Raw genomic sequence first — 27,155 nt, forward strand, 5'->3', positions numbered from 1 at the left:
AAAAAACCCACAAATAGTTACCAAGAGAAGCCATCCTTGAGATCCGCCAAGAAAGGTCTGTCTTTACTGGAGGGCTGGGGCGGTTTTAGATCGGGCGCAGGCGGCGGGCAGCGGCAGTGAGGGCACAGGAGCAGACTGGAGAGGGGGTGGAGAGTGATCGTAGCCGTTTCTGCGGGGAGAGCTTCGCTACAGGTTTGGATACTTTCCTCCGGCAACAAGTCAACAGCCCAGCAGAGAAGCTAAAAACACCGGGGCTGAAGAATACAACCCCAAACAGCTGGAGTCTCTCAGGACCTGGCCACCCCCCCCTTCCCCCCCCCCCTCAATGACTCAGCACGCTCTGGGATCTCAGAGCGCAGGCGCAGCACAGTCCTGCTAGTGCCTCACTGCTGCCCCCTGCAGTCTGTAGAGGAAGCTCGATAACACACCCAGCCCCCCCCCAAAGAAAGACTCCAGTTTTTTCTGTTTTTCTTTGGTAGTTTGTCTCTGATTAATAGACAGAATGAGCAAGAAGCTGAAGAGGACTTTAACCCTTGACAGCTTCTACACAGATAGAGAGCAGACTCTAAATCCTGAGGAGACTAAAAACAGGCAGTCCCCAGGTGATTCCCCAAAGGAGGAGATCGTCTGTTCCTCAGCACAGATGAACCTCATAGAAGTGATTAAAAAGGCTCTCACAAGGGAGCTAGAAGAAAAATGGGGAAAGCAGAGTGAGGCTTGGCAAAAGGAGAGGGAGGCTTGGGAAAAGGAGAGGGAGGCTTGGCAAAAGGAGAGGGAGGCTTGGCAAAAGGAGAGGGAGGCTTGGCAAAAGAGCCTGGAGAAAGTTAAAGAGAGAGTGGATAAAGAAGTAAAATCCTTGAAAAATAGGATTAGTGAACTGGAAACAGAAAACAGCTCTCTAAAAAACAAAATTGGCGAAATGGAAAAAAGTTCCACAGAACAAAAGAACTCAATGGGACAATTAGAGAAAGATTTTAAAAAGTGAGTGAAGAGAATACTTCACTGAAAATCAGAATTGAACAAGTGGAATTGAATGACTCGAGGAGACAAGAAGAATCAGTCAAGCAAATCCAAAAAAATCAAACAATGGAGAAAAATGTGAAATACCTTCTGGGGAAGACAACAGACCTGGAAAACAGATCCAGGAGAGACAATCTGAGAATCATTGGACTCCCAGAAAAACATGATGAAAAAAAGAGCCTGGACACTGTCTTCCAGGAAATTATCAAAGAGAACTGCCCAGAAGTCATAGGAACAGAGGAAAAAATAAACATTGAAAGGATTCATCGATCACCCACTGAAAGGGATCCTAAAATCAAAACACCAAGGAATATAGTGGCCAAATGCCAGAACCCTCAGATGAAAGAAAAAATATTGCAAGCGGCTAGAAAAACCCAATTCAAGTATCAAGGAGCCACAATAAGGATCACCCAGGATCTGGCAGCATCCACATTAAAAGATCGAAGGGCCTGGAATATGATATTCCGAAAGGCTAAGGAACTTGGTATGCAACCAAAAATAACTTACCCAGCGAGAATGAGCATCTTTTTCCAGGGAAGAAGATGGACATTCAACGAAGTAAGCGAATTTCATCTATTTCTGATGAAAAAACCAGAACTTAACAAAAAGTTTGATCTACAAATATAGAACTCAAGAGAAATCTAAAAAGGTAAAGATTAATCTTGGGAACTATATTTTGACTATATAGATGTATAAAGAATACATGTATACCTTGTTCTAGAAATTGATGTGGAAAGGACATTGTACCAGAAAAAGGGTAAAGTGGGGGTAGTACATCTCATGAAGAGGCATAGGAAACCTATTATATCTGAGAGAAAGAATGGAGGGGGATGAATATAGTGGGTATCTTACTGCCTTCAGAATTGGCTTTAAGTGAAAAATCTTAAGACATATTCAATCTATGGTGAAACTTCTCCCATCTCATTGAAAAGTGAGAAGGGAAAAGTGGAAAGGGAAGGAATAAGCTAAGTGGAAGGGAATACGGGAACTGGGAGGGAAAGGGGTAAGATAGGGGGAGGAACTCTAAGGCGGGGGGAGGGACACTAAAAAGGGAGGGCTGTGAGAAGCAAGGGGTGCTCACAAGCTTAATACATGGAAGGGGGGGAAAGGGGAAAGAAGGGAGGAAAGCATAAACCGGGGTTAACAAGATGGCAAGTAATACAGAATTGGTCATTCTAACCATAAACGTGAACGGGGTAAACTCCCCCATAAAGAGGAAGCGGTTAGCAGAATGGATTAAAAGCCAGAATCCTACAATATGTTGTTTACAGGAAACACACCTGAAGCGGGGAGATACATGCAGGTTAAAGGTAAAAGGTTGGAGCAAAATCTACTATGCTTCAGGTGAAGTCAAAAAAGCAGGGGTAGCCATCCTGATCTCAGATCAAGCTAAAGCAAAAATTGACCTAATTAAAAGAGATAAGGAAGGACACTATATCTTGCTAAAGGGTAGCATGGATAATGAAGCACTATCTATATTAAACATATATGCACCAAGTGGGGTAGCATCTAAATTCTTAAAAGAGAAACTAAGAGAGCTGCAAGAAGAAATAGACAGTAAAACTATAATAGTGGGAGATCTTAACCTTGCACTCTCAGAATTAGATAAATCAAACCACAAAATAAATAAGAAAGAAGTCAAAGAGGTAAATAGAATACTAGAAAAGTTAGATATGATAGATCTCTGGAGAAAATGTAATGGAGACAGAAAGGAATACACTTTCTTTTCAGCAGTTCATGGAACCTATACAAAAATTGACCATATATTAGGACATAAAAACCTCAAACTCAAATGTAGTAAGGCAGAAATAGTAAATGCATCCTTTTCAGACCACGATGCAATGAAAATTACATTCAACAAAAAAGCAGGGGGAAGTAGACCAAAAAATAATTGGAAACTAAATAATCTCATACTAAAGAATGATTGGGTGAAACAGCAAATCATAGACATAATTAATAACTTCACCCAAGAAAACGATAATAATGAGACATCATACCAAAATGTATGGGATGCAGCCAAAGCGGTAATAAGGGGAAATTTCATATCTCTAGAGGCCTATTTGTATAAAATAGAGAAAGAGAAGGTCAATGAATTGGGTTTGCAATTAAAAATGCTAGAAAAGGAACAAATTAAAAACCCCCAGTCAAACACTAAACTTGAAATTCTAAAAGTAAAAGGTGAGATCAATAAAATTGAAAGTAAAAAAACTATTGAATTGATTAATAAAACTAAGAGTTGGTTCTATGAAAAAACCAACAAAATAGACAAACCCTTAGTAAATCTGATTAAAAAAAGGAAAGAGGAAAATCAAATTGTTAGTCTTAAAAATGAAAAGGGAGAACTCACCACTAACGAAGAGGAAATTAGAGCAATAATTAGGAGTTACTTTGCCCAACTTTATGCCAATAAATTCGACAACTTAAATGAAATAGAAAAATACCTCCAAAAATACAGCTTGCCCAAACTAACAGAGGAAGAAGTAAATATCCTAAACAGTCCCATCTCAGAAAAAGAAATAGAACAAACTATCAATCAACTCCCTAAGAAAAAATCCCCAGGACCAGATGGATTTACATGTGAATTCTACCAAACATTTAAAGAACAATTAACTCCAATGTTATATAAACTATTTGAAAAAATAGGGATTGAAGGAGTCCTACCAAACTCCTTTTATGACACAGATATGGTACTGATACCTAAACCAGGTAGGCTGAAAACAGAGAAAGAAAATTATAGACCAATCTCCCTAATGAATATTGATGCTAAAATCTTAAATAAAATATTAGCAAAAAGATTACAGAAAATTGTCACCAGGATAATACACTATGACCAAGTAGGATTTATACCAGGAATGCAGGGCTGGTTCAATATTAGGAAAACTATTAGCATAATTGACTATATCAATAACCAAACAAACAAAAACCACATGATCATCTCAATAGATGCAGAAAAAGCATTTGATAAAATCCAACATCCATTCCTAATAAAAACACTTGAGAGCATAGGAATAAATGGACTTTTCCTTAAAATAGTCAGGAGCATATATTTAAAACCATCAGTAAGCATCATATGCAATGGGGAAAAACTGGAACCTTTCCCAGTAGGATCTGGAGTGAAGCAAGGCTGTCCACTATCACCATTATTATTTAATATCGTATTAGAAACACTAGCCTCGGCAATAAGAGTCGAGAAAGATATAAAAGGAATTAGAGTAGGCAATGAGGAAACCAAACTATCACTCTTTGCAGATGATATGATGGTATACCTAGAGAACCCCAGAGATTCTACCAAAAAGCTATTGGAAATAATTCATAATTTTAGCAAAGTGGCTGGCTACAAAATAAATCCCCATAAATCCTCAGCATTTTTATACATCACCAACAAAACCCAACAGCAAGAGATACAAAGAGAAATTCCATTCAGAATAACTGTTGATACCATAAAATATTTGGGAATCTATCTACCAAAGGAAAGTCAGGAATTATATGAGCAAAATTATAAAAAAGTCTCCACACAAATAAAGTCAGACTTAAATAATTGGAAAAATATTAAGTGCTCTTGGATCGGCCGAGCGAACATAATAAAGATGACAATACTCCCTAAACTAATCTATTTATTTAGTGCTATACCAATCAGACTTCCAAGAAAATATTTTATTGATCTAGAAAAAATAACAACAAAATTCATATGGAACAATAAAAAGTCGAGAATCTCAAGGGAATTAATGAAAAAAAAATCAAATGAAGGTGGCCTAGTTGTACCTGATCTAAAATTGTATTATAAAGCAGCAGTCACCAAAACCATTTGGTATTGGCTAAGAAATAGATTAGTGGATCAGTGGAAAAGGCTAGGCTCACAAGACAGAATAGTCAATTATAGCAATCTAGTGTTTGACAAACCCAAAGCCCCTAACTTCTGGGAAAAGAATTCATTATTTGATAAAAACTGCTGGGATAATTGGAAATTAGTATGGCAGAAATTAGGCATGGACCCACACTTAACACCATATACCAAGATAAGATCAAAATGGGTCTATGACCTAGGCATAAAGAACGAGACTATAAATAAATTAGAGGAACATAGAATAGTTTATCTCTCAGACTTGTGGAGGAGAAAGAAATTTGTGACCAAAGATGAACTAGAGACCATTACTGATCACAGAATAGAAAATTTCGATTACATCAAATTAAAAAGCTTTTGTACAAATAAAACTAATGCAAACAAGATTAGAAGGGAAGCAACAAACTGGGAAAACATTTTCACAGTTAAAGGTTCTGATAAAGGCCTCATTTCCAAAATATATAGAGAACTGACTCAAATTTATAAGAAATCAAGCCATTCTCCAATTGATAAATGGTCAAAGGATATGAACAGACAATTTTCAGAGGATGAGATTGAAACTATTACCACTCATATGAAAGAGTGTTCCAAATCATTATTGATCAGAGAAATGCAAATTAAGACAACTCTGAGATACCACTACACACCTGTCAGATTGGCTAAGATGACAGGAAAAAATAATGATGAATGTTGGAGGGGATGCGGGAAAACTGGGACACTAATGCATTGTTGGTGGAGTTGTGAACGAATCCAACCATTCTGGAGAGCAATCTGGAATTATGCCCAAAAAATTATCAAATTGTGCATACCCTTTGATCCAGCAGTGTTTCTATTGGGCTTATATCCCAAAGAAATACTAAAGAAGGGAAAGGGACCTGTATGTGCCAAAATGTTTGTAGCAGCCCTGTTTGTAGTGGCTAGAAACTGGAAAATGAATGGATGCCCATCAATTGGAGAATGGCTGGGTAAATTGTGGTATATGAATGTTATGGAATATTATTGTTCTGTAAGAAATGACCAGCAGGATGAATACAGAGAGGACTGGCGAGACTTACATGAACTGATGCTAAGTGAAATGAGCAGAACCAGGAGATCATTATACACTTCGACAACGATATTGTATGAGGACATATTTTGATGGAAGTGGATTTCTTTGACAAAGAGACCTGAGTTTCAATTGATAAATGACGGACAAAAGCAGCTACACCCAAAGAAAGAACACTGGGAAACGAATGTAAACTATCTGCATTTTTGTTTTTCTTCCCGGATTATTTATACCTTCTGAATCCAATTCTCCCTACGCAACAAGAGAACTGTTCGGTTCTGCAAACATATATTGTATCTAGGATATACTGCAACATATCCAACATATAAAGGACTGCTTGCCATCTAGGGGAGGGGGTGGAGGGAGGGAGGGGGAAAAAAAATCGGAACAGAAACGAGTGTCAATATAATGTAATTATTAAATAAAAAATTAAAAAAAAAAAAAAAAGAGGAGCCTACAGAAAAAATTACTTTTAATGTAATACAAGGTATTATTGAGTTAGATGGGAAAGGGAATATTTAGAGCTTGGGAAAACCTCAGAATTCTTCAAATCCCATCATATCCTTCACCTTAAGATAAAGTCAATGTCATTCCTATATTGTTCATTTCTATCCTATTTCATTCATCCAAGAGCAGTGCAGATATGTCATATTTAAAGACCTAACATTCAAGTATACCCCATGTTAATTGCTTTTAAGAAAATCCATTATGCAATTCAGCGTTAGAGAATAAATTCCAAAGGAACAATGTTCTAAATGTGCCATCTGTTGAAAGGGGTTATGGATACCTTATGTTTTGTACGGCGACACTTGATTATTTTAACAATGTTGCTGCAAAATTAAATTGGTCACAGCAAACTTCTTTAGATTTCCCTTTATATTTTTATTTAGTTTCTCAATAAGTTCATTGTTGTGAATATCGTAGGAAAGGGAAATATCTCTTTATATAACACTGTGCACCAAGCATTGCACTAACACTTTATAAAAATGCTATTTCTCACAACAACCTCGCAAAGTGCTATAGTTATCCCCATTTTACTATTGAGAAAACTGAAGCAGACAGAGGTGGTAATTTGCCCAGGATCACACAGTACAGATCTGAGATCAGATTTGAATTCAGGTCTTCCTCACTCCAGGCCCAGCACTGAATCCCTAGGCCACTGAACAACCTAGCTGCCTCTGTCCTTAGGTTCTATTCATTATCATTCCATAGGTTGTGTCTCCGTTTCCTGGTCTTTCAAAGGGGTGATTAAGATTGTTGCAGGGAACAAATCAACTAATTCATGTGTGTTTTATCAACTTTAAAATATTAAACAGATATAAAATTTTATTTTTATCTAACCACAAGGATAGGGTTCATTGAACTATCCATACTCTCTTCCTCCAATTCCTCATCTCTATTGGCAGTATCAGGAATACAAAGACAGGAAAAGCAAGAGAAACTCTGGAAGATTTGTAAGAATTAAGCCCAGTTAACAAGATGACTCTAAAGATGGGCCATGATCTGGAATTGTCAAGGAAAACAGGACTGAAGTATCCTCTTTGTCCCCCCTGAGAACAAAAGGAGAGGGCACAGGCTAAGCCCACAAAAAGGAAATGGAATTATTTGTGTGAGATTTCTAATAAAAGCTACGTGACCCTCAAAGGATACAAAAGGTGAGTTAAGTAATATTCTTCACAGAGGCAGTTTGGCCAAAATGACCTTCTAGGGTCATCCCTACTCTGCTTTGCCTTGAGGTGGGGGCCTCCTTGAAAACCTTCATTATCTCTTGGTTGAGTATGGGAGAGCCAGTGGACCTCATTTAGAGATAGGAGAGTGGAACCCAAGTTAAACAATATCTGTATCCACATATTGGATGTGCAATGGAAGCTCACACTTATAATCTGAAAAATGAGATGGTTGGACCAGATTACTTCAAACTTTATATCTGTAATTGATTTAATTATGGGGCTTTAAGCTTCCCAATGCATTTTTCTGAACTATAAGTATTTCAATTTTACAAATGAGGAAAATGGGTAGTGTCCAAAAAAAGTTGAGGACTTGAGTAGGTTCAACTCTCACCTTTGATATCTAGTTTTCTCAAAAGCTACATGAGGTAATAAGATTAAATGGCCTTCAAGGTTCCTGACAACTCTTAATTCTGTAAGACTCAAAGAGTATAAATAATTTGCAAATAGTTATACAATCAAAAATTATTGAAGGCAAGGCTTCAACCCAGGTCTCCAGTGGATTAATTAGTACTAGATGAGGGGCAGAAGCTTTACCTGGACATGTTGGGGAAATACTAACTTGATAGACTCTATAGAAGAGCAGCCTGACCCTGATGAGGGAGGAAAAGGGCCCACTGAAATTCCAGTTTCCTGATTGTACCAATCCCAGCTCTTCTGCTACTCATCCTTCCAGAATATCCCTTCTCCATATACAAAGTCCAACTTCTCATTGGCTTATCTGGACAAGCATATCTCTGTCCTAGTAGTGTTTGGAGTATAGGTGTGGAGCAAGAACTGTCTGGTCCCTGAGGGACATGGATGCCATTTGGCATCATTGAACTATATGGCTAATATAGGCTAATACTCTTAACTTTGTTCCCTCACACCACTCCCTTCCAGAGTCTGAAGTATTCCCCACACCCTTAACCTGCTCCCATACTTGACTCCTGTCTATATGTCCTTTGCCCTTAGTTGTCCATTCTTCCATTCTATCTTCTCACACCACCCCTAGCCAGCTTTCCTTAGGGGAAGGTGCAGGAGGATGACTGGAACCAACTAGATGCGCAACTTTCTTATAGAGCAGAATCCCAGAGTCCCAATGGAGTGATCACTGTAGAGGCCAGAATTCCAGGTAAACATTTTCTTTCATCTCTTTCTTCCCATAAGTTCCTTCAAGAAACCTGAGCTGTTGGCCTGGCTAGGGAAGGAGCTAGAGAACTGGCCTCCAAGAAAAGGCAAAGTCATTCTTGTATAATTTTTAATGTGTATACATTTATCATATCCTTTTGGGGGCAGGATTTTGTTCCACTCAATCATATACCTTTTAAAAAATAGTCAACATTGTACTGATTATCTGATTTAGGAAACTAGTCGAGAAACTGATTTAGGAAACTAGAAAGAGCTCACCTAACCATCCACTTAGCAAAAACCAAGAGGATAAAGAATTTCTGTATGGACAACATATAGAACTGATCCACTAAGACATATAATGCAGGGGTCCAATGAACTGGGTTTAGAATTGAAGAGAGTGGGCTAAATTGCATTTGGAAAAATGTATTATGTTTTTTGTGACCCTAAGATTCTCCATTTCACAAAAGTTTTTAAATATATTTTTAATTAAATTTTTTTCAGTGTTGAAAAAAGGTTTTGAGTCATGCTCTATCACATCTCCCAAAGAACAATGAATAAGTATATGGTGGCAGTGAATAGGCAGTAATAAATTATTTTTTAAAAGGACTGGTTTATCAAATAGAAGAACGACAGGAAAAAGGTGTATTCACTAAGTATCGAGATGCAAGAACAATTGATAAACAGTCTGCTTGCTCCATTGGGATCCATGCAATTTTGATGACAGGAAAAAGGTGTATTCACTAAATATCAAGATGCAAAAACAATTGATAAACAGTCTGCTTGCTCCACTGGGATCCATGCAATTTTGAGAAATCCAAAGGAAGACCCACTTATATCAGCTTGAGTCCCCTTCAAGTATCTGCAGGAGGATCTAGACAAGAATCACACAGGATGAAATGTCATGGGAGAGTTTTAATCTGCAGTAATGGAAAAAGTATCCATACTAATGAAAACAGATCTATCAAAGTATCTACGTATATACTTGTATATATGCATATACACATGTGTATATGTATATATATATACATATATGTGTAATAAGACACTTGTAAAAGTGCTTATCATGTGCCCACAAGTGCCACATATTAGATTTTTAATAAATTACTCCTTTTTCCACTCATATATCCACAGCAGTCTGGGGGACTGTCCTGTGTACTATATGAGTATGACTATATATCAGATTTTCAAAAAGGCTAAAAATAATGGATTAGCCCAAGAAATTTCAGCTCAAGCCATCTCACAAAAGAATAATAACATTGTCTTCGAAGTAGCTACAATTGAGTTACAGCAGATGGCAGCAGCAGCTTGCAAGCAAAGGATTAGTAGTGTCAGTAGCTATTGAGACAATGAATCATAGCTTTAAGGCACACTGGAAAAGCAATGAAGTATATCTGATTGTTAGGAGACACTGAGTAGTGACCCATTGTCCTAGCATCATGAGTTGTCTGAGAAACTTTCCCTCTCCTGCTGGCATGGGATCATGTGAAAGAATACATCCCTCCATGTATGGGGACTGAGGCAGAAAATGATTTTACTATTTAATTTCCCTTGTTCTCTAATTTGCTCTGTTCTACTAATTTGTTCTAGGTATTTTGCTATTTGATTTATAGTTCCTGCCATCAATCAGTAAAGAAGGCAGTAGAAAGTAACCTGAGTAGCACCCCACAATGAACCTAGAATAGGCAAGGGGGTTCCACAGCTATTTAGAAGCCATGCTATGCATGTAAGCAAACTGAGGTTGTTGAGAAGTGACTTACCCAAAATCATACAACTATTGAGAAAGCTAAAGTAGAATACAAGTCCAACATTTCTTTCCTAGACCAAAATACTGTAATTCTTCCACATCTGCCACAATGACTATATGTGCTATCTTTCCCAAGAAATTGAGGTGCAATTCAAAAAGTTTTCAATACTTTAGTCTTGATTTTAATGGTACTATTTCAGGCACTGAGGCAAGCTAATGACTTTTTTCTTTTCTTTTTTTTTTTTTTTTTTTTTTACAATATTTGGAGAAGCTGTCAATAAAAAGTTATTTAAAAAAAAAACAATATTTGGAGAGGTGTTATCCCCCAAATCACATCATATAAGACTATTAATTCTAACTAAAGGTAAGGTTGAATTTGTTTGCTTAATTATGTATATACTTGTTGCAAGGGTTGCTTTTTTTCTTTTAAATGGGAGCAGGGAAAGGAAATAAAAAGGCTCATTCATTGAAAAAATAGAATTTCAAAAAACAGGTAGAAATTGGGTTCTCTCTCCTCCTCAATCCTTTCCCACACCCCTTTGGATCTACACATAGACAAACACATACTCGACATATACTTTTGAACTCAGTCAAGCAATTTAGGATCTAGCTTCTTTCATACCCTTGTTCCTACTGGGAAACACAAATGAAACAGTTCTATAAGGAAGGGGTGTCAGCCTATTGTTGACTCAAACCACATTAATATGGCTCCCTCAAGGAGGACTCATTTACTTTATGTGAGTAGTTTTCCAGCTTCAGGGGAAAAATGCCAGGCTGGATTCACCTATAATGGGGCACTAGAGGCCTTAGACTTTCTAATTTCATAAACCATAAGTGGAAGGCCAATCACTCCTGACCCCTTGTAGGGAGAATCCTACTTAAACTTCTGTTCTTTGGCCAGGTCCTTCACTCAAAGGCCTTCCTCACAATGGACCTCTCCTGTTGCCACTGAAGACCATCTCCTCCTTTTTGTAGGGGAGGTATCTGGTAAAGACCGGGGTCATGGAGATGGCAAGGGAGGAGATAATTCAATGAACTCATTTTCCTCAACCCCACGCATACCTAAGGGCAGGCTTTAGACCATGTTTCAACAGATCATTTTCTACCTCATCTCTGATATTAGAATCATTCAAGGTTTGAATTGCCTCTAAGAATTGTGTCCCTTAAAAAAAAAAAAAAAAAAAAGAATTCTGTCCCTTCTGGCCTAGGCACTGATGTAACATTCTTCCTCCTCTTGCTTTCATGAAATAGCAGGGGAGTGACAGAATTAGCTCACTCACCTCCATCTTTTCTTTGTGGATGGAAAGTCACTCCTACCACTCTCCCTTAGTTCTCACCAATTGGTACCCTAAGAAAACAACCCTGCTTCTAGTTAGGAGTGGGCCTAACTCCTAGGTTAATAGGAGCCAGTTATGATTCCTCATTGTCATCCAAGGAAGCCTCTCCTGATTTACTTTCTGTCCTCAGTCGCCTTGATGCCATTTTATCTCCTGTCCACCCCAATATCAATGACTGGTAGGGGAAGGAACAGAAAAAGGATCATCAGAACTAGCCAGGTCTGCCCTCTTGGTGAAGGAGCTGGGCTACTTTATGATATACCCTAGTACCACTGTAATTTCCATTTGGGGGGACCCTGAAGAAAAAATATTTTTTATTAACTTAATTATATTTATGCTTTCTTGTTAAAAGTTCAATGTGGGGCAGGAAGAGGGAATTGATCAGAGAAGATTTGTTTGTGTGTTTTTATCCTGTCACATTTCACTCTGAGAAAACAGGTACTTGCAAGATCATACCCATGTAAGCCATTATATAAATTATTTATACAATTATATTTATTATTATATAAATCAGTTAGTCCATGAATATCAAATCCCACACTGCATCCTGACAAAACAATTTCTCCCTCAGTCCTCTATAGTTCAAAAATGAAAATGTGCTGAAACAAAAAATTTTTTGTCTGCATATAAGCAAAGAAGTTAGCTCCAAGCAGTACTGTCTGCTTTCTATCAGAAAGCTCTCCCCTCCTGAGAGGATCTCACTCCTCTTGGGATCCTTGTTCTTGCCTCCAGAGAAAATCCTCTTAGAAAAAGGGAGCTGTTGAGGTTAGTTCTCTCTCTCTTTAAGAGTAGCAAGCCAGAGAACTCTTTTTTCTTGAATAGACTGGACTCTGGGCTTTCAAAACCTGACCTGTCAGCCTTCGTCAACGATAGAGATGGAGTTTTTAATGGGAAGCTAAACCACTTCCCTGAATAACCACTGGCATTTTCATAACTAAGACACATACCTATCTTTGTCTTCTCATCATAATAATGCATGCTATCATAAAGCGCTACCATTTACAAAATGTTTCTCTTACAACCCCAGTGTGTGGAGGGCAAGGGAAGATAACATCATTATTGCCACTTTTCAATGAGGAAACTGAGCTTCAGATGGGTGATGTAGCTACCTGATAGCAGAGCCCAGCTAGGTATATGCACTTCCTGACTTTAAGGCCAGGCTCTTTCCACTACACACACTCATTTTGACAAAACAAATGAATTCTTAGAGAGAGAGAGAGAGAGAAACATGAAAGATATGCACAGCCTTTTCTTACCATCTCTCTCTTGGTCCTTCTGCCTCCTTTTGAAAAGAAAGAAAAATAGAAAACAGTTTCTACATCTCCTAGAGTCTTCACCCATGGCATGTATAAGACTAAATCAGACACTGAAATAAAACTGCTTTATTCAGATAGCAAAACCTTAAGAATCAAATGTGTCTTTTTAAAAAAAAAAAAAAAACATTCTGCACAGATCTGAAACAAGGATAGTTGGAAAAGACATCACTGCTCCCCTTCCCCCAATGATCCCACATTGTGGATTCCGGGCTGAATAAATACTGACATAACTTGGATTGTTTTGTTTATCCTTATTGTCATCCAAAGGTCAAGTACTCATAAAACATGGGATTCTCTCCCCAGACACACTAGGATTGATAAGAGTGAATATGGCTGACATCCATGGCCACACTCTTCATGGCACATGAATAGATGAGAAAGGAAGTGGCAACTTTCTTTCCCAGCCCCAATTCTTATGGCTTTTGATTAGTTACTGATTAGTGCTGATTAGTCAGAATAGAAGCGAGAGTGAACATGAGGAGGGAAGGAGATATGTAAGAATATGCAAATCTGGAAAGATATCCCAGTTTCTTTAAGGAGATTAAGCCTGAATCTTCATCCAAGGTAAATGCTGACTCCTCCTTACCCCATCTGTATAAATCCATTTGAGACACAAGAGGAACCATATCTATTAAACTGGTTTTCCAAATCCAGTTTCCAAGATACAGGATACAAGTCTTGCTGAGAGTAAACTTGAACCTTGAGGCTTTCCCCAAGGCCAGTTCTGTCAGAGAACTTTTCATTCTGAGCCCTCAAGCAAAAACTTCGTCAAAGGTCCCTTGGCCCTTGGTTAATTACAGAATTATAAGATGTCTAGCAGAAAAGGTGTTCCTTCTTCTGTGATTCCCACACTACATATAGGAAATATATATGTATACCTACAATCACAGCTTTTTATAAATAAATAACATTTTCAGTCACCACAGTCTGAGGGCCAACCAGCTCAAAAAGCCAGCAATGGACAGCCTCTTTCAAAGTGCATGCAACTAAGAATTCAGCAATGACTTCAGTTCTGATAAGACCCTCATAGGTTTCTCTATCATCATTTCCATCTCTTATCACAGATTCATTTCCCAGAAGAAAGTCCTTGTCCAATATTAAAGATCAAAATGACTCATGCCCTGGTTAGAGCACTTAGAAGACCATGGTTGGCAAGGTATTTGTGAAGAAAAAATAGAGCAGAGGATAACAGGAGAATGGGAATGGTAGTGCGGCCCCTGGATTGAAGAAATTTTATGGAATGTTACCTGAATGACCACTAGGGACTGCATACTGACTACCATTACTCACCACATAAACTTAGGGCAGTCACTTTTTGTCGTCTTCCAATTCTGTTCTCAGAAATCCATTTATATATCTGAGATTAATTCCCAATATCCACAGACAGACTCATTAAATCAACACAGGTAGATGGGAAGACTGGGGTTCCCAATCCAGTTACGCTGAAAAAGGCACCTCAAAACTTAGAGGACAAAGTATAGTTCGAATCCCTGAACCCCTCTGACTGAATGAGGCATCCTGATTAGATTTCAAGAAAGAAATATGACAGGAGGTTCCACCCTGGCTGAGAAAAGGGAAATCAAGATAGTGCCTAAGACTGAGGTCAGATTATGAAAGCTGGGTCTGCATAGTAAGTGGCACAAGATGCCAAGGGATAGGTATTCTCAGAAAGACTTCTTCATGTATCTTGGGAATATAGAATAAATCTATCAGGAAAGGAGCAGTTAATTTAGGTAAAAGGAATCTTACCAACAACAGCAAGGACTGCAATAGAAAGAAGGCTCTTATATTTTCAGGTATGTTCTGTCCTTGGCCTTTATTTATAATCAAATATGGCAATGGGTGTGGCACTATTTCTGTTCCCAATTTGAAATAAGCTGAATCCAGGGCTGTGGATAGGCTTAGAAAGTCCTCTCACTTTCACACTGATCTTATTTCCTAAAAAGGAAAGTTGGGGAAAGTAGGGAAGCCCTATTTATCCCTGGATAAAAAAGGGTTAAGTTAGATGCAGCATTAGCCACAACTAACCCTAAACCTCCAAGAAAGAAAGTGCTCCTAAGAATAATACCAATGTTCACTTTGCTCAGAAGACATGAGCCCTTCCATATCACTGCAGGGGTATATACACTCATGGCAAATTTAATTGGTTTGGAGAGGCACAAAGTTAATGCTTCTTGAAGCATTACCAATTGAAGGAAATATCAGTCAAAGGTGAGAAACAGGACTATCGTTCCACAATCCCCTGAAGCCAGCCAGCTAGCATTTTGCACCAATAGGGCTCTGAGGCACCAGGCAAGAGAAAGGGAATAATCTTGGGTGTGCCAGGTGACCCAGATGAGAGAGAACTGGACCCCATTGCCTTGCAACTCTCACCCCACCTCTGGTCTTTCTGCAGTACACAGGTCTGAAGGATTACTGAACTCAAAAAGAAGCCTTTCCAAAAGCAGGGAAGAATTCTCCCTTGGCCAGGTTCAGACATTAGATGTCTAATCCTACCCTTGAAATGAGGAACCCCCAACCCCTGACCTAGAATAATTAAATTGGAAGCCCCATAAAACAGCATTGCTTTCTCACACTGTGACCCCTATCTAGATCAAGCTCTCCCCTCCTTCTTTACCAATGCATTAGTACCCATAATGCAAGTAAGCATGCAACCTCCTGGACATACTTTCTAATGGTTCCTGGACATAAAGTGCCCAGCTCCAAACAGTATTTACCCGGACAGACTTTTCCTGTACTTGAAACCCTTCCAGTTATGAAACCAAGAACTTCTTGACAAGGTGAGTTCCTAGGGCTTTAAAAGAAGGAAATCATGATAAAAAAAAATTTCCCTGCACATTAACCCATAAAGGATTTGCTCCACCAAGGACATGCTGCTAAGCCTGGTGAAAAGGATGTGCCCCTCTGAGGGCTGCATCTCCCTGAGTTCTTAGGAGCAGGGCTCTGGTCAGCCTGCAATTGAGTAGTGCCCATAAGGAATTTTCAAGATGATATCTCTGTAAAAAACTTGTCCCATGATCCCTGCCTTTTCCCCAAATGTTGGTTAGGTGGTTCTTTGAGGTAGCTCCTGGCTTTCCTGCTCTTGTAAAATCCTTTCTTCACTGGGACAATTCTGGGGTTTCTTGGCTGCTGTGAGGCATCCAGCCGAGTCTCTGACATAATCTTGTGGTATTTTGATAGGCTTCCCATAAGACTGCATGGCTGGCTCCTGATCCATTATTTCCTCAACATAGAGACTTCCCATCTTCTCATTCCTGAGCTCAGCACCTGATGGGTAAGAAGAATCTGTAACTGACCAGAAAGGGAAAGTCAAGAAGAAAACTACCTTCCCCTTTTTCCATGAGCCCCAAAATTGGTCTGATGAAAACCACATTATGCAGACCCACTTATTGCTCCAGAAAAGTAGGGCCAGTCATCTCTTTTTGAAAGTCATCCCTTACTCCTGCTGCACTTACTGTCATCACCAGTTAGCATCAGCATTTTTATTACATACCATCCAATATTCTTTATTCCTCATTTCCCACATGTTCATCTTTTCTCCCTGAGAGTAAAAGTTTGGTGAAAGGTAAGATTTTATCTTCTACTTCTATATCCCCACAGCACCTAACCACAGAACTGAGCTATAAGTTATATACTATTGATATTCAATACATGCTTACTGAAGTCTAGTTCTCCCCCTGTTTATTTTGAGAGCTCCCCCTTTATCTGGTCTCTCCTCCTCCCCCACACCTCAATTTTTGAGTTTCTCTTCCTCATTTCATCATCAGGGTCATCAAATTGGAATTTCTGAAGCTATTCCAGCTAGAACTCTGAGGTTAGTTACAAAACAGAAATCAATGCTGGGACCCAGCCCTATAGCTTGTTAAAGTCTTGGAGGAAAAAGAGGACAATTGGAAACAGTAGGGAAGGCAGGTCACAACACTATTAGAGGAGGAAATAATTTTTCAGCCTTTAGTGGTACAGGCCACTAAAGAATCCTAGTGATAAGGTTAGTTGGCCCACAGAACTTTTCGGAGAGTGAAGATTTGAGATAATGGTATCTTGTCTATCGCTTTTTTCTACTATGCTTACAGGTCCACCACACTGTCCCCATCCTCTTTTACTTACCTACCTGCATCACAGCGAGGGGGCACTTGGGCACAAGTGTAGACATGGCTGAAGCGGCGGCCTGAAGATGTCAGGTACCAATGCTGTATGGCAGGCTGTGGATCATATTCCGTGACTGCCACACCATTCACTGCTGTCATCATAAGCATGTTGATGACTTCATTGGAGAGCTTGGTTCTCTCCTCTGTCTTGATCCGATTCATGGCACTGAAACCCCGCTCACAGCAAGAAGTTGAAATGGGAACACAAATGACCACTGCCATCAGCTGGCTCAGCAGAGGGAAGCGGGAGCGCTGAGAAAGGGTATTCTTGCATAGCATGGAGAAGGGAAGGTGCTTGGCAATGGTCTTTAGGCCTAGCCATTCCTCTAGGAGGCCTTCTTTGCTGTAGCCTGGTGGGAGGGAGAGCTCAAAATGTCTGGCTAAATTAAGTATTTCATTGTTCCCAAAGTTAGCCAGTTCAATGCCATCTGGCCAGGCCATGGTGTCAAATACCTCCATGTTCTTGAGCTGGGCTGACCGGTCAGTATCAAACCTTCTTTGGAGATATTCAATCCCAGTTAAAATCATCTTCTCTCTGTCTGCCTGGAACCGCTGTTCAGCCATCTCCATCCTGTCTAAGGGAATGCCATGGAGCTGACCTTCCTTAAAACTGCTGTTGAACTCTTCCTCTTTGGGCCCTGCCTGGTGAAGGAGGGTTTCCAAAGCAATGTAAGCCCTCTCTAGTGTGGAGTTTACCTCTGTGATCAATACAATCTCTTTCTGGCACACCTCAGACACAGGTCGGTAGATGCTTAAAAAGTCTAGAAGGAAGTGGCAGAACTTAATGAAATGAAAGCTTTTCATCAGCTTCAGCATGCCCTTAGCCCTGTGCCCAATCTGGCCCCCAGCTTCCGCCACACTCTGCAAGTGGCTGGCCAGGGCGGGCCAGCTCACAATCAGTGCATTCAGTGTCCGTCTTTTGCTTGCTACCCACCTGATAGCATTCAAGTCCTTTAGGCGAACAATTTCTTGTTCTAGGGCAGCTGCACCCACCTGTAACTCATTCAGCCTTTTGTTTGAAGACTGGTAAAACTTAAACACCGTCCGGATGTGCCGGTCACATTTCTTTACTAAGTCAATGCTTCCACAGGCATCTACTACCGCCAGGTGGAGACGGTGGGCTACACAATGGACAGGCAACAGCTGAGGGATGATTTCTTGGAACTTCTCTATTAAACCTCCTTTACAGCTCAGCATGGCTGAACCATCAGTTCCCAGGCCTACTACCCACCCAGGTTTCCGAAATGGTATATCCAGTTCATCCAGAGCAGAAATGATAGTTTCAAAATAGCCATCCACTGTCTCACTGTAGAGTGGGGCCAGTGTAATGTAGGACTCTTTCACTTCCATCTCTTTGAAGTATCTTATGTAAATCCCCACACAAGACTGATCTAATGAGTCTGTGGAGCTGTCCAACAGCACACTCATACAAGGGGAATGACGGATATCATCCAGGATCTCCTTTTTCAGTGTCTCAGAGATGTACTTAATAAACTGGGTACAAGCAGTACGGTTTCGATACTTGCCCAATATCATGGTCCCTGTGCTCTGCAGAAGCTGCAGAACCTTCTCAAAGTCATTCAGTGGTCTTGAGTGGTAAGCAATGGAGTAGGCAGCATTAAAAAAGTGTTCCATGTTTGCCATTAAGTCACTAGAAATTTCTGGCACCACCGGGACAAGGGCAGCCCGGGGTGCATCTTCCTTGACCTCTGCTGTGTTGACACAAAGCTTATGAGCTTTGCTGACCTCATGGTATTTTAAAGTCTCCACTTTAAAAGGTCCTGTGTACCCTTTAACTAATCTAGAAGATCTGTCATGAAGAGAAGGGCGTTCTTTGCAAGCTGAACAAAATAACGTGGTCTCTTCAGGGTCACTTATCAACCAAGAAAACTGCCCAAACCAAGATTTCTGGATTGACCGGGGTCGGTAAGTCTTCTTGACTTTTCCAGTCATATCTCCTGTTTCAGTGTGGCCAGGATTGGGGCAAGAGTCACAAACTTCTACTAAAGAAAACAAAGGAAGCCCTGCCTCTTCAACAGAGACTGGTATGTCAACCTCCTTGGTGGTAACAACAGTCTTCTTTTTCCCTTTAGAAAAAAATAAATAACGATATCAGTTTTGTTGTCCTGACTTGTACAAAACTCAGAGAGGTCTTACCTTTTTCCTTAAGGGCCTCTATGAGCTCAGAGACCCAAAATATCTGCCAAGAAACCAGAGGAGAAAAGACTAACCCAAGAAAAGGTGGACCTCTTCCTGGAGAATGTCCATGGCCACAGATAGACCTGTCATGACCTCTAAATATCCACTGAGTTCCCCAATCTATTTAGATTCTTCAGCCTGACACCCTCATTGCTTGCGGCTACACTGGGGTCAAGTGATCACCTGACACCAAACCCAAGAACAAGCAGCTAAGCAACAGTCACTGAGGATGCTGGTAGCAAATTGGCAGCAACTCCACACTTCTGGGGGAGTCAAGAAGACCTCTCTTGAGGTCTGTGACCTCCACAGACCTGGAGAATCTTACCTGTCAGAGGCAAAAAGGCCAAAGATTGCATTTCCTGCTCACCAAGCTCAGAATTTTCACTAATAACTATAGTTGGCATTTAATGGTCACTTTAGGGTTGCAAAGCCCTTCTTTTGTGTTATGGTTTGATCATCATGACAATCAATCCTAGGAGATGGGGGGTGTTGTTTTCTCTATTTTACAAATGTAAGAACTAAAGAGGCTAAATCAGAATGAATAGAGAAAGGCTTGGAGAGACTTACATGAACTGATGCTAAGTGAAATGAGCAGAACCAGGAGATCATTATATACTGCAACAATGATAGTGTATGAGGATGTATTCTGATGGAAATGGATCTCTTCAACAAAGAGATCTAACTCAGTTTCAATTGATCAATGATGGACAGAAGCAGCTACATCCAAAGAAAGAACACTGGGAAATGAATCAAAACCATTTGCATTTTTGTTTTTCTTCCCGGGTTATTTCTACCTTCTGTATCTAGGATATACTGTGACATATTTAACCTGTATAGTACTGCTTGCCATCTGAGGGAAGGGGTGGAGGGAGGGAGGGAAAAAAACAGAACAGAAGTGAGTGCAAGGGATAATGTTGTAAAAAATTACCCTGGCATGGGTTCTGTCAATAAAAAGTTATTTTTTTAAAAATAGGCTAAATGATTGTGCAGGATCACTCAGTTAGTCAAGTGCTCAAGGAAGCACAGAAGTCCTTCCATCTCCAAGGACAGCACTCGATCCATTGTGCCACCCAAAATAGTTGTACATTTCTACAAATAAAGATCTGGGCCCTAAAAAAGTCTGGTAGCTTCCTGCCTACCTCTTCTCATCAGCTACAAAACCCCTTATAAAAGTGCTTTGAGGACCCTTGTCTTCCACTCCAATTTCCCTTCACTAGACAAGTTTGAGTTCCTCCACTCCTGCCTTATCCATTATGCAATATGACAGCTGAGGACATATGATAGAAACCTTGTGTGTGAACATCCAAGTCCCACCTTTTGAGCTCATTTGTTAAAGACTCACCTGGGGGGCGACCTTTCCCCCACTTTGGTCCATTGGGATCCTTGATCCAGGGGGCTGCCCTGCGCTCCAGCTTTGAGATCAGTTCTGGCTTGGCGGCAGCAGGTCCTGTTCCAAGAACAGAAAATTCAACTTAGATTATACTCACAAGTGGTTAATTTACTGGCTCATCTACAGCTCTTTCACACACATCAAATACCTGTAATAATATCTGGCTTGAAAGCAAACTCAACAATGTCCATGTTTCCATTGCTAAGTACCCATGAAATTGGGTCAGAGTAAGAGCTAAGGGCAAGTTAACTACATTTTCTAAGATACTAAGCAGTTCTTTATAAAAAATGAGGTGGCTAGGCCAGATACGAGTTCCTCTAGCCATGGAAACCATCAACCTTTTTAGCTCCAAGTACAACTAATAGCAGTATCTATAAGGGCCACTGGCAAGTTTAAGGCAATAATACAAGAAAAGAGAAAAAAAGGAGAAGTGAAAGGAAAAAGCAGAAGAGAAAGGGAGAAAAGAGAAAGAAAGAAAAGTAACAGAACAATGTCATCAATATTACAAATCCAAGGTGGAAATAGGGATACAGCATTCAACAACCACTCAATCTAATGACTAAAAAAAAGGTCAGTGAACTAGGAAGCACCTATTATATGCCAGGCATTGTATTAGGTCCCTTGCCTTCAGATGGACTGATCTAAGACCAAATAGTAGAACCTTTAGCAAAAAGAATATTAAAGTATATTTTAGAACTTCTGAACAGAGCTCTCAAGACACCTGGATCTAACCATTTTTAACCTTGCCAAAAATTTTTAATCTATTTTTATCCTTCTGAATTACTTTTGACTACTTTTAGAACTGTTTTTGCTAATAAGTGCTGGATTGTGTTTTTGGTAAAAAGGATCCTTTGAACCTTAAGGCTCTGAGCAATGTATTTTTTAATTAAATATTTTTTTGATTAACAAACATCAATTTTCCTTCTCTTCCACCTCCCTCTGCTGGAGAAAAAGAAGAAAAAAAAAAAAAAAACCTTGTATCAAACATTCACAGTCAAGCAAAAGAAATATCCAAATTGGCCATGTTCAAAAACAAATGTTTCCCTCTGCATTTAAGACTATCACCTGAGAGGTAGCAGGTAGCATGCTTCTTAACAGGTCATTTAGAATCATGTTTGGACATTGTATTGATCAAAGATCTTAAGTCCATAAAAACTGTCTGAAAGCTTGTCTGTCCTTAAGCTGTTATTGCCTAAAGTATTCTGATTCAGTTCACTTCACTCTGCATCAGTCTATACATGTTTATACATGAAATCATTGCTTCCATCAAGGTTATCACACTTTCTCCATTGGCAAAATTTTCCAGTGTGGCCAGAACAAGATTAGAATATTAACTGAAAAATGTTTAACAAAATAAACAAAGCCAGTACAACATGAAGTTAATTTTTAGTTTTCTAATATGAAGCAGGAATATTTATATTTGAGTTTGACATCACTGGTTTTCATCATTTTTTACAGCACAAAAGTATGCCATTAACCTGGGAGTTCTGGATTTTGACTATAATATGCATGGGAATTTTCATTTTGGGGGTTCTTTCAAAGGAATTGCTGATGGATTCTTTCAATTTCTATTTTGCCCTCTGTTTGAAAATAGGTACGTTTTCTTTTGTGATTTCTTGAAATATAGTGTCTAGGGTCTTTTTTTTTTTGCTCATGGCTTTCAGGTAATCCAGTGCTTCTCAAATCACATTATCTCTCCTCAATCTATTTTCTAGGTCACTTGAGATATTTCATATTTTTTCATCTTTTGAGTATTTTATTATTTCTTGATGTCTCATGGAGCTTTCATTTGGCCATTTTCAAGGCTATTATTTCATTGAGCTATTTTTAAGAAGTTTATTTTCTTCAGTAATGTTTTATATCTGTTACTAAATTGATAATTCTCTTTTCATATTTTATTTGCAGAGTTCTCATTTTTTCCTGATTTTTTTCAACTACCACTCTCATTTGTTTTGATTTTTAATTTTGTTCTTTAAAAAATAATAACTTTTCTGGGCTAGTGTTCAAGCTGCATTTCTTCTTTTAGGCACTGCTGATAAGTATTTTAAAGACTTTCTCTTCTGTGTTGGTGTCGAGCTTCTCTATTATCTCAGTAACTTTTAATGGTTGGATTCTTTGTTTGTTTGCTCATTCTTCCAACCTGCAATTTGATTTTGTACTTGATATTAATAGTGAACTCTGAGTACTTTTTTTTTGAAGGGACAAGAGTCAGAAAAGAGAAGGCTGTCTGGTCTGGACTTCTGTCTTTTCATACCCCTCTGTTGCTTTAACAACTCAATCTAGGGGCCTGCAAGTTTTCAATATTCCCAAAGTAGTATAATCTAGGTAAGCAACTAGGTGGTATAGTGAATAGAGCATCAAGCTTGGAAACAGGAAAACTCATTCTCATTTGTTCAAATCCAGCCTCAAACACTTTATTTGCCTCAGTTTTCTCTTCTGTAAAATTATCTAGAGAAGGAAATGGCAAACCACTCCAGTATCTTTGCCAAGAAAACCCCAAGTTGGGAATATGAAGTCAAAAGTGACTGAACAACAACAAAGTATAATACAGGGAGAGATCTATTTACTACCTTCCTTTTCTGATCCATGTTCTGAAGTTCCTGATCCATGTTTTGTCTTTTTAGTTTCAAGAGATTATTGCTGGACTCCCAATCACTAGGAGGCTCTGCAAGTTTAGAGTAACTGATGCTGGCTTATTTTTGGTCTGGGATTCCTGCTGTGGTTATTCCACTGCAGGCTTACCAATGGGTTAAAAACTAGAACTGAATCATAGCCCTGATCCTGAGCTCAGAGCTCTTCAGAACTTATTCCCTGCTCAACACTCTTTTAGGATCCTAATTGTAATTGTTCCATTTTGTCTTGGAATCGCAACCCAAAATTGGGTAATAGGAGACAGAACTGGCTCTGGGATTCCTACAGATCTTCTTTTGATCTGATGCTTCCTGTCCTGGTACTCTGTCTCAATCTCATTTCCATCCCTATGCTCCAAAATGATCCCTGTTCTTGTTTTTGCTCCTGCCACTACCATAGGATACTTTTGCTAAACCACTTCTCCCTGTTCTTTAATTTGTGTTTTGAAGGACAGTCTCTAAGAGGGAAAGGAAAAGGAATATTCTGAGAAATGAAGATGAAATAAAAATTTTAAATATCAATAAAATCTTATTTTAAAAAATAACAAAAGAATTCAGGAGTTCCACTACATAAATATCCTCAAACTCTAAATTTATGATGCTATGGTTAGCTTGATTGAGTCATTTTTTTCAGTCATATCTGACTCTTCTTGACCCCATCTGGGGTTTTCTTGGCAAAGATCCCAGAATAGTTTGATATTTTCTTCTCCAGATCATTTTACTGATGAGTAAACTGAAACAAACAGTGTGAGGCTGTGTGAGGCTGGATCTGAACTCACAAAGATAGATGAGTTTTTCTGACTCCAGGCCTGCCAACTCTATCTACTGTGCTACATAGCTGCCCTTATGTTGCTATGATATCTACTAAGTTTAAGTTAAGGCAAGTGATCAGATTTTTAAAACTCCTGAGGTTTGACCTTAGTAAATATAAATATGCCTATTTTAACCTCTAAATCACAGGCAATTATACTAAAACATTTTTATAGAACCAAAAAGACGTAGAAAATCAGGGACTTTCTATTGCCTCCAGAAGCAAATACAAAATGCTCTGTTTGACATTCAAAACCCTTTAAAATCCAGCTTCCTCCTCCTATTCCAGTATTCTTATACCTTAGTCCCCAACACTTCTGTCCAGTGACGCTGACCTCCTGGTTGTTCTATGAATAAGACATGCCCACTCTCAGTGGCAGACTTTTCTCTGGCTGTCCTCCATGCCTAGGATGTTCTCTTTCTTCTACTTCTAACTACTAATTTCCTTGGTTTCCTTTAAGTTCCAGCTAAAATCCCTCCTTCTAGAGGAAGCCTTCCCCAACTTCTCTTGTATTCCAATACCTTCCCTCTGGGTCCTATTTGGCCTATACACAACTTCCTTTGTATATATTTGTTTATATCTTACCTCTCCAAATAGATTTTAAGCTCCTTAAAGGCAGGAACTGTCTTTTGCCTCTTTTTGTTTCTCCAGTGTTTTGCATGGTTCCAAGAACACAGGAGGTGTTTAATAAATATTTACTGATTGACAGTATGCTGGCAAATTCTTTAAATGTTATAAATATTAGAAAATTATAAAATTAAAATGTACATACTGTTCCAGATTTTATTTCTCATAAAGTATTCTATTAAAATTAAACAAATATGGAAAATGAATGGATGCCCATCAATTGGAGAATGGCTGGGTAAATTGTGGTATATGAATGTTATGGAATATTATTGTTCTGTAAGAAATGACCAGCAGGATGAATACAGAGAGGACTGGAAAGACTTACATGAACTGATGCTAAGTGAAATGAGCAGAACCAGGAGATCATTATACACTTCGACAACGATATTGTATGAGGACATATTTTGATGGAAGTGGATTTCTTTGACAAAGAGACCTAACTGAGTTTCAATTGATAAATGATGGACAAAAGCAGCTACACCCAAAGAAAGAACACTGGGAAACGAATGTGAACTATCTGCATTTTTGTTTTTCTTCCCAGGTTATTTATACCTTCTGAATCCAATTCTCCCTATGCAACAAGAGAACTGTTCGGTTCTGCAAATATATATTGTATCTAGGATATACTGCAACATATCCAACATATAAAGGACTGCTTGCCATCTAGGGGAGGGGGTAGAGGGAGGGAGGGGAAAAAAATCGGAACAGAAACGAGTGCAAGGGATAATGTTGTAAAAAAAAAAATTACCCTAGCATGGATTCTGTCAATATAAAGTAATTATTAAATAAAAATTTAAAAAAAAATAAAAATTTAAAAAAAAATAATTTTAAAAAAAACAAAAAAAAACAAATACACATCAACTAGTCTAAACACTATACTACCACCATAACCAATAATAATTAGATAACAAGGGGGGCAGAGCAAAGGGTTAGAACATTAGCTAATATTATAACACTCAAACTAGGACTGGGAACCCCACACTTTAGATTCTAACATGATGGTTAATATTTGCAAAGCTATAGGCAATAATCTACCTAACTGAATAAGACAACCAATATACAATTCCTTAAAAGAATCATTATGGTTACACAAAAATGAAAGTCATATTTATATAATATTGAATCAATTCCTTATATCTACACCAAGATGAGATAGATGGAGAAACAAATAGCACTGAAAAAGTCATTGGTTTCCTTATTTCCATGACATCAATGCTCCTAACAGGAAATAAACTCATGTTTTCAAAAAATGGAGGACAAATTCACCTTTAAATCTTCAAATAGTTAAAAAGGTATGTTATTCAGTAACAACCACTGAAACAATGTGAAAATGTTGTGGTTCCACAGTTTGATTTCTTTAAATGGGTTATTTTATTATAACAGCAGGTTTCATAGACTATTTCTAAAGATATTTTTAGAATTTGAGAAATTAATAGTCAATGGTATTGAGAGTCTTAAAGACACTAGGTCTAAGCTATACAAATATATAGATTAATAATAGGGTCCTACATAAATACATCCTAAACAAAAGAGATTAGTTACAAACTAGATATACAGGCCCAAATCTCTGAATGTTAAACCATTCATATTTAAAATCTCTTGCCCAGTTGTACAAAATATCCGATAGATTCTCTGACATAAGTCTCAATTCTCAACAAATTACCTAAGAGGTTATATATTTGGAAAGGGGGTGTGGGGTGTGTATTCAATGTAAGAGAGAAAGAGGGAGAAGTGGGGGGGAGAGAGGAAAGAAGGAAGGGAAAGAAGGAGGGAAAAGGAAAGAGATACAGAGGGGAGATGGAGATTTTAGGATTATGATTCCAATAAAATTAAGTCTACATAAAGAGTAATTAACTATGTGAAAGCCATTACATTAAAAGTTGCACTGGGTCAATATCAGTGAAACACTAAAGCATCAGAATAATCAGGTATCTCATCTATTCCAAACCTCTCATTTTACAAATAATTCTAAACATACTCAAATACCAAATGTTATGAAATATCTTCAATAAAGAACTATTGTTTTGCTCTTAGCCCTTGAAAAATTATGTATGATTAAACAATGGTATTAAAAGCATTTTTACAAATCAAAGGTGCTTAATAAATTATGGAAGGCTATGATACCAGACAAAATGCCATAACAGCTAAAAAATATTTTTGAACCTCACGTTCAATAATCATTTCTTAAAATATTAGATGACACTTTT

The 27,155-nt window shown here is 38.6% G+C and overlaps 1 protein-coding gene across 2 annotated transcripts; it reads right to left on the minus strand.

Moving 5' to 3' along the window:
* Positions 1–12,304: 12,304 nt before the first annotated feature.
* Positions 12,305–21,004, minus strand: LOC127564509 (zinc finger protein 862-like). 2 transcript variants are annotated; one of them, XM_052001081.1, is made up of 3 exons: positions 20,833–20,994; positions 17,255–19,378; positions 12,305–16,410 (listed from the first exon to the last, which is right to left on the minus strand). In XM_052001081.1, the coding sequence occupies exons 2-3, from the start codon at positions 19,242–19,244 to the stop codon at positions 16,187–16,189; spliced, it is 2,214 nt and encodes a 737-aa protein (XP_051857041.1). In that variant the 5' UTR covers positions 19,245–19,378; positions 20,833–20,994; the 3' UTR covers positions 12,305–16,186. The 2 variants fall into 2 exon arrangements, with proteins under 2 accessions (XP_051857041.1, XP_051857042.1); XM_052001082.1 differs by having other exon boundaries at positions 16,326–16,410; positions 17,251–19,378; positions 20,833–21,004.
* Between the last annotated feature and the right edge of the window lie 6,151 nt (positions 21,005–27,155).

Source organism: Antechinus flavipes, chromosome 5, assembly GCF_016432865.1.
Source record: "Antechinus flavipes isolate AdamAnt ecotype Samford, QLD, Australia chromosome 5, AdamAnt_v2, whole genome shotgun sequence".
NCBI classification, from domain to species: Eukaryota; Metazoa; Chordata; class Mammalia; order Dasyuromorphia; family Dasyuridae; genus Antechinus; species Antechinus flavipes.

Excerpts from the sequence above, each read along its gene's own strand:
- LOC127564509 (XM_052001081.1), bottom strand. The coding sequence starts at position 19,244 with ATGACTGGAAAAGTCAAGAAGACTTACCGACCCCGGTCAATCCAGAAA. Across the intron at positions 16,411-17,254 it reads GCCCCCTCGCTGTGATGCAG|GTGCTGAGCTCAGGAATGAG; the intron begins GTAGGTAAGTAA and ends CTTACCCATCAG.